The 17,729-nt window shown below is 46.3% G+C and overlaps 3 protein-coding genes across 3 annotated transcripts; all 3 read left to right on the top strand.

Moving 5' to 3' along the window:
* Positions 1–892: 892 nt before the first annotated feature.
* On the top strand, positions 893–5,446 carry LOC112878848 (chaperone protein dnaJ 16-like). The gene is made up of 12 exons (XM_025943081.1): positions 893–1,353; positions 1,717–1,840; positions 1,915–1,997; positions 2,077–2,188; positions 2,272–2,376; positions 2,760–2,810; positions 4,057–4,143; positions 4,229–4,337; positions 4,412–4,560; positions 4,640–4,693; positions 4,765–5,066; positions 5,156–5,446. Exons 1-11 carry the CDS (start codon positions 1,193–1,195, stop codon positions 5,059–5,061), a joined length of 1,332 nt encoding a protein of 443 aa, XP_025798866.1. The 5' UTR covers positions 893–1,192; the 3' UTR covers positions 5,062–5,066; positions 5,156–5,446.
* A 652-nt stretch (positions 5,447–6,098) lies between these two features.
* Positions 6,099–7,299, top strand: LOC112898749 (peroxidase 31-like). The gene is made up of 2 exons (XM_025967033.1): positions 6,099–6,114; positions 6,200–7,299. Exons 1-2 carry the CDS (start codon positions 6,099–6,101, stop codon positions 7,297–7,299), a joined length of 1,116 nt encoding a protein of 371 aa, XP_025822818.1.
* A 5,057-nt stretch (positions 7,300–12,356) lies between these two features.
* On the top strand, positions 12,357–17,603 carry LOC112889884 (alpha-mannosidase I MNS5). Its single transcript, XM_025956673.1, has 15 exons — positions 12,357–12,590; positions 13,470–13,512; positions 13,594–13,659; positions 13,747–13,808; positions 13,958–14,057; positions 14,160–14,342; positions 14,919–14,967; positions 15,061–15,240; positions 15,506–15,626; positions 15,723–15,804; positions 15,899–15,984; positions 16,056–16,156; positions 16,354–16,495; positions 16,650–16,800; positions 17,154–17,603. Exons 1-15 carry the CDS (start codon positions 12,445–12,447, stop codon positions 17,379–17,381), a joined length of 1,740 nt encoding a protein of 579 aa, XP_025812458.1. The 5' UTR covers positions 12,357–12,444; the 3' UTR covers positions 17,382–17,603.
* The last annotated feature ends 126 nt before the right edge of the window (positions 17,604–17,729 follow it).

Here is a 17,729-nt window from a genome sequence, read left to right as displayed (position 1 = left end):
TAGATTGTGATCTGTTGTTGAGCCCATTTTAGTTTGTAACCCGACAATTCTACAGGCAAGCAGTGGGCCCTTGAATCCGCTATGCAGCTAAGCAGTACCTGCTGTATGTTTATCAGATTTCTCTGTGGTGCACTATGCTTACAACTTGTCGTCTGAACTTTGCATTTGTATCGCATTGCTGGGAACACCTGTTTGGCTGCCAGGAAATTTGAACACCAACTTGTCCTTCCCTGGGAGTTGACTGTTAACCGCCCTTTTGAAAGACATCTTGTGCTTGTAATGTTGAGCATGGTATCGGTGAAAGAGAGTCAGAGTGTGCAGTTCAAATCGAGCTGCTTCAGAAATCTGAGCATTGGAAGATGCTCACCGATGTGTTTCATTGTAAACACATTAACCCCTTCCGGTGGAAAAGGGAAGCAAAGATTGTTTTTTTAAGAAAAAAGGTTGATTTTTTCAGCACCTGGGCAACTGTGCGTACTTGTACGTTGCCAAAGGCAACTCTAAGATTGTTCAGTCTGCTTTTGCTGAAGCGCTGAGCTGAATTAGCTGAAGTTTATTCCCGCAAAAAAAAATAGTTGAAGAATCCCGCCAATTCTGATCAAGTGCAAAGGTGCATCAGGCATCAGTGAAGCTATCCTCACACTTTTCGACTGACGTGTGGCCCAGACCACCGAGTCCATTGACCTTGGCCCCACCTGTCAGCAGACGACCACACCAGCCCATTTGACTAGGACCGCAGTAGTTTAACGGTTAAACCTCTAGGGCGGCAAAGACGGCGCCGCGGTAGCCGGTACAGCTCGAGCCTAGCACCGCAACGTCACTCTCCCCGACCCGCTGTCTGGTGGGCCCGGCATGTCGTAATTTAATTCGTCCGTCTCTCTCACACGGTCGCGTCTCCCTCCCTCGTGTCCCCCACCCATTTCGTCGGCCGCCTCTTCTTCCCCCCGCCTCGCCACCCCCGAATTAGAAGAAGCCACGAATCCGCCGCGCCTCGAGGTCGGCCGCCGGCCTCCCCGAGGGCGTTACCCTAGCGGCTCTCGCTCCGCCGTTGACAGGGAGCTCAGCTCCGCCGCCGCCCGGCTGCGGCGGGCGGGCGTGACCGGAGCTCCTCGCTGCCGCTGATAAGATCCGACGGGTTCCTAGGTCTTTTGGGGGCGGGGGGACGCCTGTCCCGCCAGGTGGTCCGGTGAGCATGGCGGGGTCCAACTTCGGGTCGTTCAAGGGAGAAAAGGGGGAGTCAGCTGCGGCTGCCGGCGCTGCGGCGCAGAGGAGGGACCCTTACGAGGTGCTCGGGGTGGGGCGTAATGCTACTGAGCAGGAGATCAAGAGCGCCTTTCGCCGCATGGCACTCAAGTAAGTAACAGCTGTAATGCTCTTGGATTTGGGCACTTTGCGTTCTGTTATCGTGCTCATAGGTAAGGACGGTGTTCAATTTTTTTTTTTTGTAAAATTAGTTCGCGTTTTGGCTTATTTTGTTCCAACTATGAGTAGCTGTATAATGTTTGCTAATTTTGGATATATCTCCTTCTTTTGCAACCACAGAAGAGCAGTATTAGGGAGCTTCTGAATAATTAGATTTGAACAACGAACAAGGCTTTGTTCCTATGTGTAGATTATTTGTAGCTTAGGCTTTTTAGCTATCCTGTTTACTGGTAAATGGATGGAGGAGACAATGCAGCTGTTCTGAGTATTTTTCTGGTAAAAACTTCCCTGCAGGTACCATCCAGATAAGAATGCAGACGACCCTATAGCCTCAGAGAAGTTCCAAGAAGCTACATTCTCTTACAACATCCTGTCAGATCCAGATAAGAGGCGTCAATATGATTCATCTGGATTTGAGGTGATTGATGGAATGATCGAGGAGCTTGAGCTGATTGTTTCTCGTGCAACTCTAATGCTTTTGTTACTGTTCAGGCCATCGAAGCGGATAGTCAGGAACTGGAGCTGGACCTATCAAGTCTCAATACTGTAAATACAGTGTTCGCGGCTCTGTTTAGGTAGCTTGTTGCCGATATATCTGCTATTACTTTATTCTATATTATTTGCCTTGTTATGCAATGTAATATCTTTGTGCAGCAAATTAGGTGTTCCAATCAAGACCACTGTCTCGGCAACAGTTTTAGAGGAGGCATTGAATGGGTCAGTAGAGATTTCTCAGCTTCAGCTGGGCAAGTCTGTATGTAGGAAGGTTGACAACTACTTCCCATGGCTCTTTATCTATACTTTTTTTCTGACCAGCCAGTAATGTTTCATATTTCTACATGCTGGCAGGTAGAAAAGCAGACAGCTCACTTCTATTCCGTAGACATAACAGACAAAGAAGCCAAAATGGGCTTAGTGTGTAGAGTTCATTCAACTGCTAAAAGTAAATTTAAGGTTCGTTGCGAATTTACTGTTCATCCATCTTCTATGATCTTTTGACCATGTAACTACTCCATTACATCAGTTATTACCTTTCAGCTGTAAACATGATCATGTAACCTAATTACATCAGTTAACTGATGAGCATTGTATTCTTTCAATTGTAAATGTAATATTACAGAACTAAACTCTTTTTTTTTTGTTATTCTACCAAACTAATCTACCCTGTTGTTTTAGGGAAGACATTACTACACTTCCATTATTTTTAACTTATGATGATCGATAGATGATTAGCTGATTCTCTTTATGTATTTTATATATTGTGTAACTGCACTACAGCAAGTTTGCTGACACATAAACTTATCCTAAGGCATTTTATTTTGTTTTTGTATTTACAGCTGCTGTATTTTGAGCCTGAGGACAATGGTGGATTGAGCCTTGCTTTACAGGTATGGATGTTGTAGCCAGCTTTTCATTTTGTAAGTCCAAACGAACAAACGAGGCTTGTCCCCTGACAAGCATGCCCTGCCAAACATGTGAAAAACAAAAAATTTCTTATCAAGTTTAGATCTTCTTGATTTGCTGTACCCTTGAGGGCATAACCAATAGCTATAGTGCACTGTACTGTCGTAGCTGTAGTAGGAGAATGGCAATGATGGTTTGTTTATCCATATAGATGTGTTTGGCAACCGTTATTTCTAATAATAGATTGTGTGAAACTGAAGTGAGTTCCCTCAACATGCTTAATGACAGTGCATACAGTAATGTTGTTCCTTGGGAAATTTCTCATTGTGACATAGTGAGTTAATTTTGTTTCCTTTTTCTCAATCTCATGGCGTCAATATTGAATTGGATGACCTGTAGGAACTCCTTTTGTGGTACCACGTAATGCCGAATATGTTCCTTTCATCTACGATCCATCTAGAAGCTTTTATTGGTCCAGAGATATTACCAAGGGTCTCAACCGTACACATTTTCTGGCATAATCTCCCACTCTCCCAGGGGATAAACTGCCTATACCTCAACTGACTTCATATTAAGTATTGTTCTATGATCCGTCTAGAAACTTTTCCATTTAAATTACCAGAGCAAACTCTGCTGTTGTGCAATGTTGCCACTATGAAAGAAATAGAAATATCTGCCCCTTGCAATTCTCACTACTGTGTGAATACTCCAACTGGGTACTAGAGCCAGTTCTTTTTGAGTGAGGCTACACAGCTATCTATGCATGCTTTGCTGACAATGTACCGAGAGAGTTAGGCCCTTCATGTATGTGTATGCTCTTGTGGAAGTGTGGGCGAGTAAGGAAATGTAACAATCTACTGCGGTTGGATTAGTCTAGTTGCAGTATTGAATCAAATTCAAATATATTGTCTAGGGGACCAATCCAAGTAACTCAGTTGAGCCCTTTGGGGTAAAGGAAATCCATAAAATACACAGTTTGCATCTTGTGGATGCATATGGGGGATACAAGAGCATAAGACACATGCATCTTTACAAAGGCGCTTCATAGTTTCTAACTTACTTTTTGAAGTTTCTTCCTTGTTTGAATAAAATACCTGCTGTTTGACAATGTATTCTATTCAGAAGGAGATTTTGTGATTTTGCCATGTGATTGTTTGCGCATAATTTGCACTGGGTATGTTTTTTATTGTTTGAGCATGATTTCAGCTAACATCTATTAGCTTAGTGCAGGAAGATAGTGCAAAGACTGGGAAAGTTACTTCTGCAGGGATGTTCTTTCTAGGTTTTCCTGTGTATCGATTTGAACAGAACAATTCGGTGAGTATACATGTTAGTGCCTTTTTGTATGCCTCTCTTTCTTTTTCTTTTTGGGCTCTCTTTCACAAGATCCTATTACTACTAGGCTGCTGCTGCAAAGGATCCTGACAGCGCATTCTTTAAAAGATTAGATGGCTTTCAACCATGTGAAGTAAATGAACTGAAAGCAGGAACTCACTATTTTGCTGTCTATGGTAAACCATTTTCTGCTGCACTGTATGTACTTATCCATGACTATGTACAATCTATTGAAAACCAAATCTTGTAGGTGATAATTTCTTCAAAAGTGCGAGTTATACTATAGAGGTTGTATGTGCTGAACCCTTTTCTGCTGAAAAGGAGAGGCTACGAAGTGTGGAGGCAAAGATAATTGCAAAACGATCTGAGCTGTCAAAATTTGAGTCTGAGTATAGGGAGGTATGCCCTCAGCTATTAAATAGTTTGCTTACTTGTGCACTGTTAATGCTCAACACACAATAAGAGCTAAAATTGACAGGTTTTGGCAAAGTTCACTGAGATGACCAGTAGATATGCTCAAGAAATGCAAACGGTATGTGCATTCATGAAATTGTTATCTGTGCTTCTCATTGTGGTCTGACCCTTTTTTTCTGTGTTTTATAGATCGATGATCTTCTAAAGGAAAGGAATGCAATTCACGCATCCTACACCAACAACCCAACTCTTCAACTGAGTTCCAGTAGCAGCAAAGGGAAATCACCATCTAAAGGGTCCAAACGTGAGGATGATCAAACTGTAAAGAAGGAAAAGAAATCGAAGAGCCAGCCTATGCCTATGGATGGATCTAGAGGCGATGACGAGGGTACAAAAAATAAGAAGGAAAAGAAACCTAAAGATCGGATTCGCAGGAAGAAGTGGTTCAACATTCATTTGAAAGTGGATAAGAGAAGGCCCTGCTGAGAACTGTAACATATTATACCGTGTAACTGCGTTATTTTGTTCTGAAGATATCGCTTGATGCAATCACTTATCTTTTTTCTGCTGGCATTCTCAGGAAGCATGAAGGAATCTTCATTTGATCTCTGGAAAGATGCAGCATTGCTTTTTGTCGATTATTACCGTGATCGTACCATTTTGTTTCCTGAAAAGTCAGGCGCATCGCCAGTTTCAGAAATGATGTAAAGAAATGTACTACGTAGTTTGGGGACCCTTACTGTTAGCGGACACTGTTCTCTGTCAGTCTCAAGTTAGATGGTTGCTGATGAATGTACACAAGAGGTCTTAGTAGTGTGTGATGTTGTACACTGTGGCCAGAATCCAATTCAGATTCATTCGATTTGTTTTATGATGTCTGTGTTGACATTACTGTCCAGCTTGACTGTGGACCATCCTGTACTCCATGAGACAATCTGAACGTCGTACTTGCATGGAGGAGCAAGGTTTGATGGTTCTTGCGTTTCAATGACTGAAGCATCGATGCAACACATTTACAACATGTTACATGCGTAGCACCTTTTGGAAAACCAAATAATAGAACCTCCATATGAGAGGTTGTCTAACACTACTGGCTACTTGCATCGCGATACTATCTCTCTTAGGCCTTGTTTGGTTAATCACCTCCCCTTCCAAAGGGGATTGGAGAGGATTAATCAAAGGTTAACTGAACAAGGCCTTAAAGGTTGTCCTTAATCACACAACCCAGAAAAATGGGAACTGTAAGAGTTCTTTCCTTTTAATATGCCTGCTAGATGTATCAATCATTCAATCTTACATTTGTTGTTTCAGTAACCTGTTCTGTACGGTTTTCCAGGCACAAATCCACTGCATTTGAAGGTTGGCAGCTTGCTAAATGTAGAGCCAGGACGAGAGACACACGTTAGAAGCAGCACGGCATGCGCGCACGCAGTGTTTTCCTCCATTGACACAACTCCTCTTCTTCCGTTCTTCGCCCCGCGAACCTCTCCCCGCCACTCCCTCTGCTCCGTTCGCTCCCCTCCATGGCCTCCAAGAACGGTCGCTCCTCGCATTTCTTGAACCCAATACACTCGCGCCTCCACGTTAGGAGGGAACACCCATCAGCCAAGAGCCATACGCACAGCGACGTACCCGCACGAGATATCAGCCATGCGCCTGTCCCTCCTCCTCCTCGTGGCCGCCGCCCTCTCGGCCGGCGTGGCGGCGCAGATGCCGCCGTTCTTGGGCGGCCAGGGTCCACCGGTCGTGCCCGGCGGGCAGGCGCAGCCGGTCGTGGGCGGCCCGCTGTCGCCGGAGTTCTACAGCCAGTCGTGCCCGCGCGCGGAGCGGATCATCGCGGAGGTGGTCCAGTCGAAGCAGATGGCGAACCCGACGACGGCGGCGGGCGTGCTCCGCGTCTTCTTCCACGACTGCTTCGTGAGCGGGTGCGACGCGTCGGTGCTGATCGCATCCAACCAGTTCGCCAAGTCGGAGCACGACGCGGAGATCAACCACTCCCTCCCCGGCGACGCCTTCGACGCCGTGGTGCGCGCCAAGCTGGCCCTGGAGCTGGAGTGCCCCGGCGTGGTGTCCTGCGCCGACATCCTGGCGCTGGCGTCGCGCATACTGGTGACCATGACCGGCGGGCCCCGGTACCCCATCTCGCTGGGGCGCAGGGACTCGCTGTCCTCGTCGCCCACGGCGCCCGACGTGGAGCTCCCGCACGCCAACTACACCGTGGACCGCCTGATCCAGATGTTCGGCGCCAAGGGGTTCACGGTGCAGGAGCTGGTGGCGCTGTCCGGCGCCCACACGCTGGGCTTCTCCCACTGCAAGGAGTTCGCCGACCGGCTCTACAACTTCCGCGACAAGGGCGGCAAGCCGGAGGACTTCGACCCGAGCATGAACCCGTCCTACGCCAAGGGGCTCCAGGCCGTGTGCAGGGACTACCTCAAGGACCCCACCATCGCGGCGTTCAACGACATCATGACGCCCGGCAAGTTCGACAACATGTACTTCGTCAACCTGGAGCGCGGCCTCGGCCTGCTCAGCACCGACGAGGAGCTCTTCACGGACCCGCGCACTAAGCCGCTCGTGCAGCGCTACGCCGCCAACTCCACCGCCTTCTTCGACGACTTCGGCCGCGCCATGGAGAAGCTCAGCTTGTTCGGCGTCAAGACCGGCGCGGACGGCGAGGTCAGGCGGCGCTGCGACGCCTACAACAACGGCCCAATGCCCAAGTGAGGCGCGTGCCAGCAGCCAGTATGCTCTGACCGATCGAGAGCAGACCGACCTGTGTGACACGACGACCATGCCGTTGCTCGAGGACTTGGCGCCTCCTGCGGCGGGCGGTCACGATGGTGCTAAGAATTGCGCGGAAATGTATTATGTTTCCTGCTCGATCAAGTAATTTAATCTCTTGAACAATTTAAATGACTGTCTTTGAAGTGTTGCTTGTACGAACCGAACGAATTCGTTTCTTTGATCGTCTTGGCCAGCTTATTCTATATGTATGTATTATACTACCTCCGGTCAGGTAATAAATGTGACTAGATACCAAGAATTCTTTCTCTGTTTTGCTTATTCTCTTCTCTGAAGGTACAACTTCTCCATGCTTGTGATCTCTCTTTCTCTTTCACAAATCAGTAGCGGAACACAACTTTCAGAATAGGATCCAGCCATTGTGGCCGGTTCATCTTCAGTGTCACTACACAAAGAACAAATGATCGAATTTATCTTGAGCTATTACAATTCCAAATGACACAGTACAACCCACCACTGTATGTTGCTTTGACCACAGACCACCCTGCAGATGCTGAACCTCCCAATGCTTCTGACGAACCATCTCTGCTCGCCATGATTGGTTGTTTACCTTGCTGAATCAGGAGCGAGCAACCCGACGAAGGTGGCAATGGCTAGTCTGACGAGGGAGTTCCAAAGCTTTCCAGGCACCAAGTCTGACCAAGACCTGCCGACATGCCAGCCGCCATCCGAACCAGCCCTGTCGTAGGACAGAGCGGGTGTGGCAACTCCGCATCTCCTCTTGGAACCGCCAAGTCCCAGAGGAGCTTCCGCGCCTGCGCTACTCGCCTCCGGGCGGCGCTTGGTGCCGGCGGAGGGCGGCATCAGAACCTGTCCTGTTGGAGGCCGAGCGGGTGCGGCATCGGTCTCATAACTGTCACTGCTCCACCGTTGGAGCTCTCCATGCTCGGCCGGTGCGAGCTCAGTCTCGTCGCCAATGGCGTGCGCCTCTGGCTTCAGAAGACGTTGGGTGGGCAATATGGGGCTTCGAGGCTATGGACGGCAACCCGGGCGGGGACGGCGCCGGCGGCGGCAACCGGCGAGCGGCGCAGAATGGTTGGGGAGGAGACGATCCAAAACCAAAGGCCTGTATAAAACTTGCAGGGGCTTTTTTATAAAATAATCGGATCGCGATCAATAATCGCGATCCAAATTAGGGTGTTATTTGAAAATATTCAGGAGTATTCTTTAAAATCCTGGATCGCGGTCCATTCCATACCTCCCGCGGCGGCTCGTCGGACGTCGGACGTCCCGTGGATAACCTCTTCTTCCTCCAGGGGATCTCGCAGCCCGAGATCCCGGCTGACAGAAAAACGCCTCTATGCTTCATGCCGGGGCTCACCGAACTCTGTCAACTGTTTAGTTGGTTTCTGAATTCCGATGATGAGCCGCGATGGTGACATGGAAGATGAAGGCCTCGTCGTGGGCGAAGGCGTCGCCTCGGACGAACCTGGCGCGCGGAAGTATGGAGAACTAATGAACCTGATGTTGCAGTGAAACAAACAAAAAAAAGGAAAAAAAATCAGACTTTGTTCGAAACAAACACCTCTCGGGAAAAGTGATTAAGAAAGGAGATAGCTGGATAACAATATCGATCGATGAATCGATCGTAAGACTACCATTCCCGGCCGAACTTCATGGTGCTCATGGCTGCTGCCTGATGCTTGTCAACCGCAGTCACAATCTTGCAATTTTTCAGATGTTCTCATGTCCACACATGCTTATTCTCTGAAGATACAACTTCTCCATGCTTGTGAATTGTTCCCTCCTTTTCAAAAATCAGAAGCGGAACAGGGACTTTCAGAATTAGACCTCGGCCATTGTGGCCGGTTAATCTTCAGTATCACTACACAATAATGCCTGGTCGAATTTATCGAAGATTTTTGAGGGGTCAACGGAGGGGCAGAGAATCTCCCACCTGATTCATTCATTAATTGGCCCTCATCGGCCTGATGCTAGAAAAGGTACAGTTTGTTGAAGGTTTACATTGCCAAACCACTGACTGCCCAGAGTTCTATCCGTGCTTGGTAGACGATAGCTCCACGTTTTGGCTTCGTTCTTGCAGGCTTGCGGGGTCTGCCATAAGGACAAAGTTTCTCGATGGAAGATGACGTCATTCCTTCATTTCCATTGTTGCCAGCAGCAGAGGAGAATGGAATTTATCTTGAGCTATTACGATTCTGGGTCAGCTCAGAGCTCACCATTGTATGTTGCTTTGGCCACAGACAATCCTGCTGATGCTCAAGCTTACAATGCTCCAGATGAAACGATCAATGATCTCTATCTCACCATTATTGATCGTTTAACTCGCCAGATCAGGAGCGAGCAACCCGATGACGGTGGCAATGGCTAGTCAGACGAGGGAGCTCCAAAGCTTCCCGGAGACCCGGACACCAAGTCGGACCCTGACATGCTGACATGTCAGCCGGAGCGCTATGCCGTTCTGCGCCACTTGCCTCCAGGCGGCGCTTGGCGACGGTGGCGACCGGCATCCAAACCAGCTCCGTCGCCTCGTACCACCCCACCGCCCCACCGTTGGAGTTCGCCATGCCCGGCCGATGCGAGCTTAGTCACTCGGCGAATGGCGAGCGCCATTAGCATCTGGTGCTAGGTCTCCATAAGATCTTGGATGCGCAGGATGCGGATTTGAGTCTCTGTATGGTGCGGCGGGTGGGGACCGCGGCGGCGGTGGCAACGGCCGGCGACTGGCGGCACTGGACGGGTGGGGAGGAGAAGTTCCGAACCTGGGGTGTTTTTGAAAATAATCGGATCGCGATTATGAATCGCGATCCGGATTAGGGGTCTATTTGCAATTTACAGGGGGTATTTTATAAATATTCAGATCGCGATTATACATCGCGATCCAAACATGGGGTTATCTGTAAATTGTTAGGGGCACTTTTTAAATTTGGGATCGCGATCCAATCCTTACTGCGACTGCGGCTCGCCGGAGCGGCGCCTGACGCTGGCTGTCCCTTGGTTACCTCTTCTTCCTTCTGCTTGACTCGCATCCGCCCCGGCTCGTGTGGACCGACGGTGTTCGCAACCCCAAGGAGCCATCGGGGTGTGGTCTGAGAAGAAACGACGCCTCTGCTTCGTGCCGCGCGCGACTTGCCGGAGCGGCACCGCGATCCGACCGCCCCTTGCTTCCAACCCCTTACTCCTGGAAGACCCGCCGGCTTGCATCTAGCCATGGCCAGGCCCGTGCAGCTGCCCGTTTCCGGCCTAATGCTGGCTTGGCCGCCAAGTGTGGCACACATGGCGGGCGCCCAAAGATCTACAACTGAACGAAATTCTACTCACGGACTCACCTATCCATTGTCATTGATCCCAGAACATTGCGTGAATTTTGAAGTCCCATAACAAACTACCCGTCGCTGAACAACGACGCAAGAACAAAGATCTCTTGCTGCAAGTCACAACACATCGACGAAGCAGATGAACATTTTTCTGTTGCCTTGCAGCAACCAGCTAAAGCATTGCGCCATCACTTCAGTCTCTCCATCGGTGGTTCTGGTTGCAGCAGACGAAGAGCAGCGTCATGCCTTCCTCGCTGCGCCAACAATCCAAGCATGGTGGCTCACTGTTAGGCCTGAACTCTCAAGTCTGAACCGACTGAAGAAGACAGGAGAGGAATGATGCTGACTGGAAGAAGACGGCCTCGCCGTGGCCACAGGCGGCGCAGCGAACGGACTTGGTGCGCGGCAGCATGGGGGCGGAGGCGACGTCCTGGAAGAGCACCAGCGTGAACTCGCCGGCGGCGTGATCCACCACGTTCCGGTACAGGCAGTCGCTGTCGGACACCTCCTGTTGATTCAGAGTGCAGAGTTTCAGGATAACTTGCAGGGCCATGACAAGTTCAGAACACGAAAGCTGAGCGACTACCGTTAAATTCAGATGCTATAGCTCCCTGGATGACATTTGGATACCCGCGATAGATTGGATGGAGCAGTCGGCCAAGGACACAGGCCACGGCAGCAAGTCAGCGCGCTTCTGATTGGCTAGTTCCGTGGGCGCGCACGTCATAGGTGATCGTACGCCCGCACATTGTTAAGTGCACATCCCCTTGTGTACACAGGTTACCGTGCCGTGAATTTTGCTGCACGTTTTGAATGTACAGCTCTAAATGTTATTTAGAAAAATTAAGAAGAAACTAAAAAAGATTATGTATGAACCGTACATGTTCTCATTAACAACTAAGTGTAGAGCTTTGGCCTTTTCTGGTAAGAATTTTATGATACCATTAAAATAATTAGGAGGGGGCATCTCCTAATATTACAGTAGTTGGTAACATATAACAAAAAATATGTACAGAATCTCACTTAAGTCAAGACAACAATACATCTGATTTATGCGGGAGGAAGTGACATCAAAGGTAAAAAAAATTATATGAAGATGTAGTGCTAGCCAAGGGACTTAGCCCCTCTACCATCCGAGCAATCTACGGAGGTCCTCTGAGCCCTCCATTTTTATAGACATGGAAGGGATGAAGAGGTAGATAGAAGCGGATCGAGCGATAGCTCAGTGGTGGGTGCTCCCGTCGTGGACGCCATCCGCCTAGGCTCGAACTCGGTGCGCCGTACAATAAAAATCCCTCTTGCTGGTGCCGCCAGGATTTGGATTCTTTTTTTTGCGACCGGAAGCCAGTATCACTTCCTCTTAATCATACCTCCGGTTGTGTTTTTTTTGAAAACGTAGATAGAAGAGGAAATTAGCTCTCGCGTCCTGCCTCTTGTATTATTATTATAAATCTTCCAGTAGTTACATAATTGATCCCACGCATATTAACTAACAAGTGAATATGAATACATACCATGTGCATGCGAGAATATTTAGAATATTCAAGCTAGTGTTCACCCAAATTTTAGAGGCACGTGAAAAAATATCATAAAGGTACCGATAGGATTGTAGGTACAATATCAGGGGCCTCCTAACAAAATCCCCACGCAGCGAATAATCCACGCTCGATCGGACCCGCCTGAAGTGAGCCCGATCCCCACCACCGCTCCACGGCTCCACCAGCCTAGCCGGCCAGCCCCCTCGTGCTGTCGCGCGTCGTCCCGTCCCACCACACTGCGGGAAGCCTCCATGCGATCCCCTGAGCCGAGCCTCCCGGCGCCGGCGCGGCTCGTCGTGGTCGCGCTCCTCCTCGCGGCTCTCACCGGGGGTGCCGTCGGCGTCGATGGGTACGGGCGCGCGAGGAGGCTGCACATGAAGAACAAGGTCCTGGAGATGTGAGTATCCAGCCGCCGTGTGCTTCCTCCCTTCCGTCCTCGCTGTTTACGAACTATCACCTGTCGGATCTTGTCGTGGGTGGTATCGTAGTGCTTGCGTGAGTCGGGAAACAACAAGCCAAGCTCTTTAATTCTGTCTCGTCGCATAATTTCGTGAGTTCTGAACTGAAGCCGTAACAATGCCAAATTTGTTCGATTTGTTCGAGCAAATGCCCACATTTCGAGCTTGGCTTGTCTCTGGCGTAGGCACCAACTCTGCTGTTGTACTGGTTCTATATCGACAATTTTCTATAAGAACCGAGAATTAAGGATTGGGGTAATAAACTTGGCAACAAAATTTTTGTGCCCAATTGGTTGGTAAAATCCGACAGCTCTTTGAGCGTAAGCTCTTGGTTAACCATTATATGCCTTTTTCCTCGATTACCAGTTTCTTATGAAATGAATTAGACTTTAAGGTTCTTCCAGATTGATGTTATCAAAGTATCTAGAGTGTAAAAAGTTGTGATGTTGGCACCTTCAACTTTATGCTTCCAAGGAAGAGCACTGTTGCATACCCTCTAACAAAATATCTCTCCTTGTACCATCAATTCTGTTTACAGTGATATGTGTTAGGCTGGCTGATATAGTGTTGTAAATCAAGATCTCTAGGGCATCACATCTGCCTAATAGAAGAATCGAACATATCCTTCTTTTGTAAGGAAGTTCAGCATATACTTGCTAAGTTTCAAAGATGCTAACTTTTAAGACTCAAGGCTGTTTGATAACCCACAAAGGTGTGTGAAGGGTGTCCACTCGCTAACAAGTAAACCTATTGCATGTTTTAGCTCCATTGCCATGTTGAAATATGTGCTGGTACTGATATCTTTCCTTTCCTTTCAGGTTTTATCATGCTTATGACAACTACATGACTTATGCATTCCCTGTATGTTTATCAGCTACCTTACTTTTGTTCAATTGCTCATTGGGTAGTACAAGCTGATGTTCTTTCTTGATACCTTCTCAGCATGATGAATTGAAGCCTCTTACTAAAAGTTTCACGGACTCACTCAGTGAGCTTGGCAACCTAAATGTATTAAAGTAACTTTATGGGTTTCAATTCGTATTATAAACTGATAAGATACACAACTTGATGGCACCTCTTTATTCTTTCTTGTAGCTTGAGCACTTGCCACAGGATTATAACGGATCAGCATTGACACTTGTCGAGTCTTTATCAAGGTACACTTCATGAAGTTGTAATGTTTCTTGGTACTTTCAGATTTATACTGTCTTGTGTTGTTCGAAATGCGAACTCCTGTACTGTTTCTTCCAAAGACACATTTATTTGTAAGGTTGATACGTAATGTCTTTCTGTTTGGCTCATGCAGTCTTGTTGTCTTAGGTAACTTCACAGAGTTTGAGAGAGGAATTCTCTGTCTTTCAGAAAATCTGACATTTGATGTTGATGCTCGGATTAATCTTTTTGAGGTAATGATATTTGATTATTGCTACTGTTATCACATACTACAAGATTTCAGGACTAAAAGCAGCACTGCCTTTTTTCTCATTGTTTTTGATTTTGTTATGCAGTGTAACATAAGACTTCTTGGGGGGCTTATTTCTGCTCATCTTCTTGCAAAAGACTACAGCAGCCACCTGAAAGATGGACTATATCAGGATCAATTACTTCATCTTGCTGAAAATTTAGGCAATCGTTTTCTACCAGCATTCGAGACTCCTACTGGATTGCCATATGCATGGATTAATCTTAAGGTTCATACAAAACTTTGGATTTTCTCAGACTTCAGAACAGATTGTTGTATGCATGGATCAATTTTACGGTTCCTTTACAATCAGTACAAAATAAGACAAATTTTGAAATCATGTGGCCATTTGAATAGCATCATTTACTGTGTGTAAAAGTCTGTGTACATTCAACAGATCAAACAGAAAAGGAACTTCTGCACAGAGTAACTACATTTGTCCGAAAGCAGACTGTAGCAACCTGATGTTTTTCCTCCAATAACTTTTTGGAGAGGAATTGCGTTAAGACAAGCATGCTCATTAGGCACAACGTTAACATGTAATTTTCTTTAGGACAACTGGGACATTGAATGCTAATAGCTAAAGGATAGAGGACATGTGGCGAATTGTAAGCATGCCATGTGGAAAATGGAGAACCGTCAAATAATTACTGTGTTTCAGTGTTTGGAGAACCATGTTTGATGCTGCTACTAACAAAACACACAATTCACACATATTACTAATCTGCTACTCATTACTTGGCTTAGCTGTTGAAATTACGTTTTGTCAAAATATTTCTATTGATGATACAACTCTCTTTTCCAGTATGGAGTAATGGAGAATGAGACAACTGAAACAAGCACATCAGGGTGTGGTGGGTGGTTAGAACTTATGTCTATTATTCCTGGGTAAATGTATGATTCTGTTGTATAATATGGGTGCTGTTTACTAATCTACGCTCTTACAGGTTCACTTATACTTGAAATGGGTGTACTGTCACGGTTGACTGGCGATTCCAGATATGAAGCTGCAGCTCTTCGCGCTCTCCGCAAGTTATGGAGCCTGAGAAGCTCACTGAATCTAGTGGGCACAACACTTGATGTTTTAACTGGCAAGTGGATTGAATATTCATCGGGAATTGGTGCCGGTAATGCTATTGATACTTACCCATGTGATTTATTGATCGTATACTGATTTTAGCATTGTGAGAGCATCTGTCGTTCTATTGCTTCCACTGTCACATTTTAGCATCTTCATTTCTAAAAACAGATAATTATGGCCACTTTGTGGAACTTCATGTAATTAGAAAATATTTTCTATAAACAGATAATTATGGCCACTTTGTGGAACTTCTTCTAATTAGAAAATATACTTGTTTGAGACTTAATAGTGATTTCTAGTAACATTTGCAGGTGTTGACTCATTTTATGAGTATCTTATTAAAGCGTATATTCTTTTTGGAAGCGACGAGTACTGGGACATGTTTCATTCAGCTTACCTTGCGGTGCAGAAGTACTTCCGACATGGTCCATGGTGAACCCTTCTTCCTGGCACTTCATTTCACCCAACTTGTCAGTCTCTGGAGTATGCTTATATTGAATAGTGATGGTTGTCAATTTAATTTGACAGGTACCATGAGGCTGATATGAGGACAGGAGAAGCAACGCATTGGCAACTAACTAGCCTTCAGGCCTTCTGGCCTGGTCTTCAGGTTTTCTGAACTCCATGCATAGGATGAGTTATTACCTTACTTCTGAATCTTAAATGTTTTTTTTGTTTGCTTATTACTTCTATATCATGAACAGACGCTTCTGGGAGACGTTGCTGCTGCAAATCTGTCGCACCGTGAATTTTACAATGTATGGCAAAGGTTTGGTGTGTTACCTGAAAGGTATGCGAACAAACACGTGTAACAAGGCAAAACTATTTTACGTGTAACAAGGTATGTTTTATGTCTTGTAGATATCTTTTGGACTATGGAATATTGCATCCTACAGAGAAGTACTATCCCTTGCGTCCTGAGTTTGCTGAGTCTACATTTTATCTTTATCAAGCTACTAAAGGTGTGCCCAACAGACTTCTAATGGATATGTACATTTCAACTTTGCTAGGTTTCCTGTCCTCTTGGGATCATCATATGTAGTGTTTTATAGATTTTTGTGTTATTTTTCTGATCATAGAAACACTATTCACCTGCAGAAGTATTTTTTCTACTGCTTTTCCTTGCCATTTCTTGATTTCTGAAACACTTCTCTCATAGATCCTTGGTACCTAGAAGTGGGTGAAGCTATTATTGGATCACTGAATTACTATACCAAAGTGGATGGAGGTTTTGCTAGCGTCAGAGATGTTTCAACAATGAAACTTGAGGATCATCAACACAGCTTCTTTCTTTCAGAAACGTAAGTTAACAGTCTTCCTCTTGTTTGTTTGAAACACTTAGCAGGAAAATATTCATGCCATCAGAAAGTCATTTTGGGGGACTCAATGGTGCGGCACAAAACCCACATCGATAAACTCACTACTACTGTTAATGCTTCAATGAACATCTTGCAGGTGCAAATATCTTTTCCTTCTGTATGATGATTCATTCTTGAGGAATCAAAATTATATATTTACAACAGAGGGACACCCCCTCCCGATAAGAAGCACATGGCATGAGAAATTTCTGACAACACATGTTCCCAGCAACTGGACATTTGTTAAGGTGCCTTTCTTCTTTCTGACTCCATACCTTATGGGGGTGTTTGGTTTTAGGAATGGGGTGATCCATCACCTTCTCGCTCACATTTTTGTTTGGTTTGTAGAATGGTATGGGTTGATCCATCACTACCTCATCGCTTACAAGCACATGGTTACTTTAATAATGAGAAATATGTTCATCCCACCAAAATTCATAGGATTACTTCACGATGGACCATTCCATTCAGATGAAGTGATTTCTCAAACAAAACATCCCTAAGTGGTCATGTCCTAGTCCTCGTCTGCATGAGTGTTAGTCTTGTGATTAGTTGCTCTGGGGTATAGTGGCTTTGCATGACACCTGGAACTTTTCTGCAGGATGAGAGCCAACCAATTCGCGTGAGTGCGCTATCGTCCCAAGTTTGTCCGGAGACAGTTTTCCAAAAAAGCGTTGGATCCCCATGGGAGAGTGCGTGCCATGTTCCAGATGTGCACGCTAGCCACAGATGCAGGACTGATGACGACTGTGGCATAGAAGCTGTAACATGCAAGAAGAGAACCTGTAGTATGGCTGGCTACTGCGGCTTATGGCTGGTGATTTATTAGCATCTTCAGAGCTGGAGGATATACTGTTTTGGCATTACGGGAGGATGAAGATATGGTGGGAAGGTTTGAAATATAGCGTTAATTAACAAATGGCCTGTGCATAGCATAGTGGAGTACCATGATAGCAGATTTGCTGCGTCTGAATTGTTGTTCAATTTTGACCTCGTAGTGCTTTTGACCACTACATGCAAGCTGATGAAAGTGCCTTGACACAATTCTGAATCCAATTTGATTCATTTGTTGGCAACTCAAAACCAGGTTACTTCCGTCATAAACCCTATGACACAAATACGATCGAGTAACGCTTACAAGACGTAATTTGGATATTAGTAATTGGTATCACAGACC

The sequence above is a fragment of the Panicum hallii genome, chromosome 1, assembly GCF_002211085.1.
Source record: "Panicum hallii strain FIL2 chromosome 1, PHallii_v3.1, whole genome shotgun sequence".
NCBI lineage: Eukaryota > Viridiplantae > Streptophyta > Magnoliopsida > Poales > Poaceae > Panicum > Panicum hallii.
The sequence above is the reverse complement of the archived record's forward strand: the minus strand, read 5'-3'. Positions and strand labels throughout refer to the sequence as shown.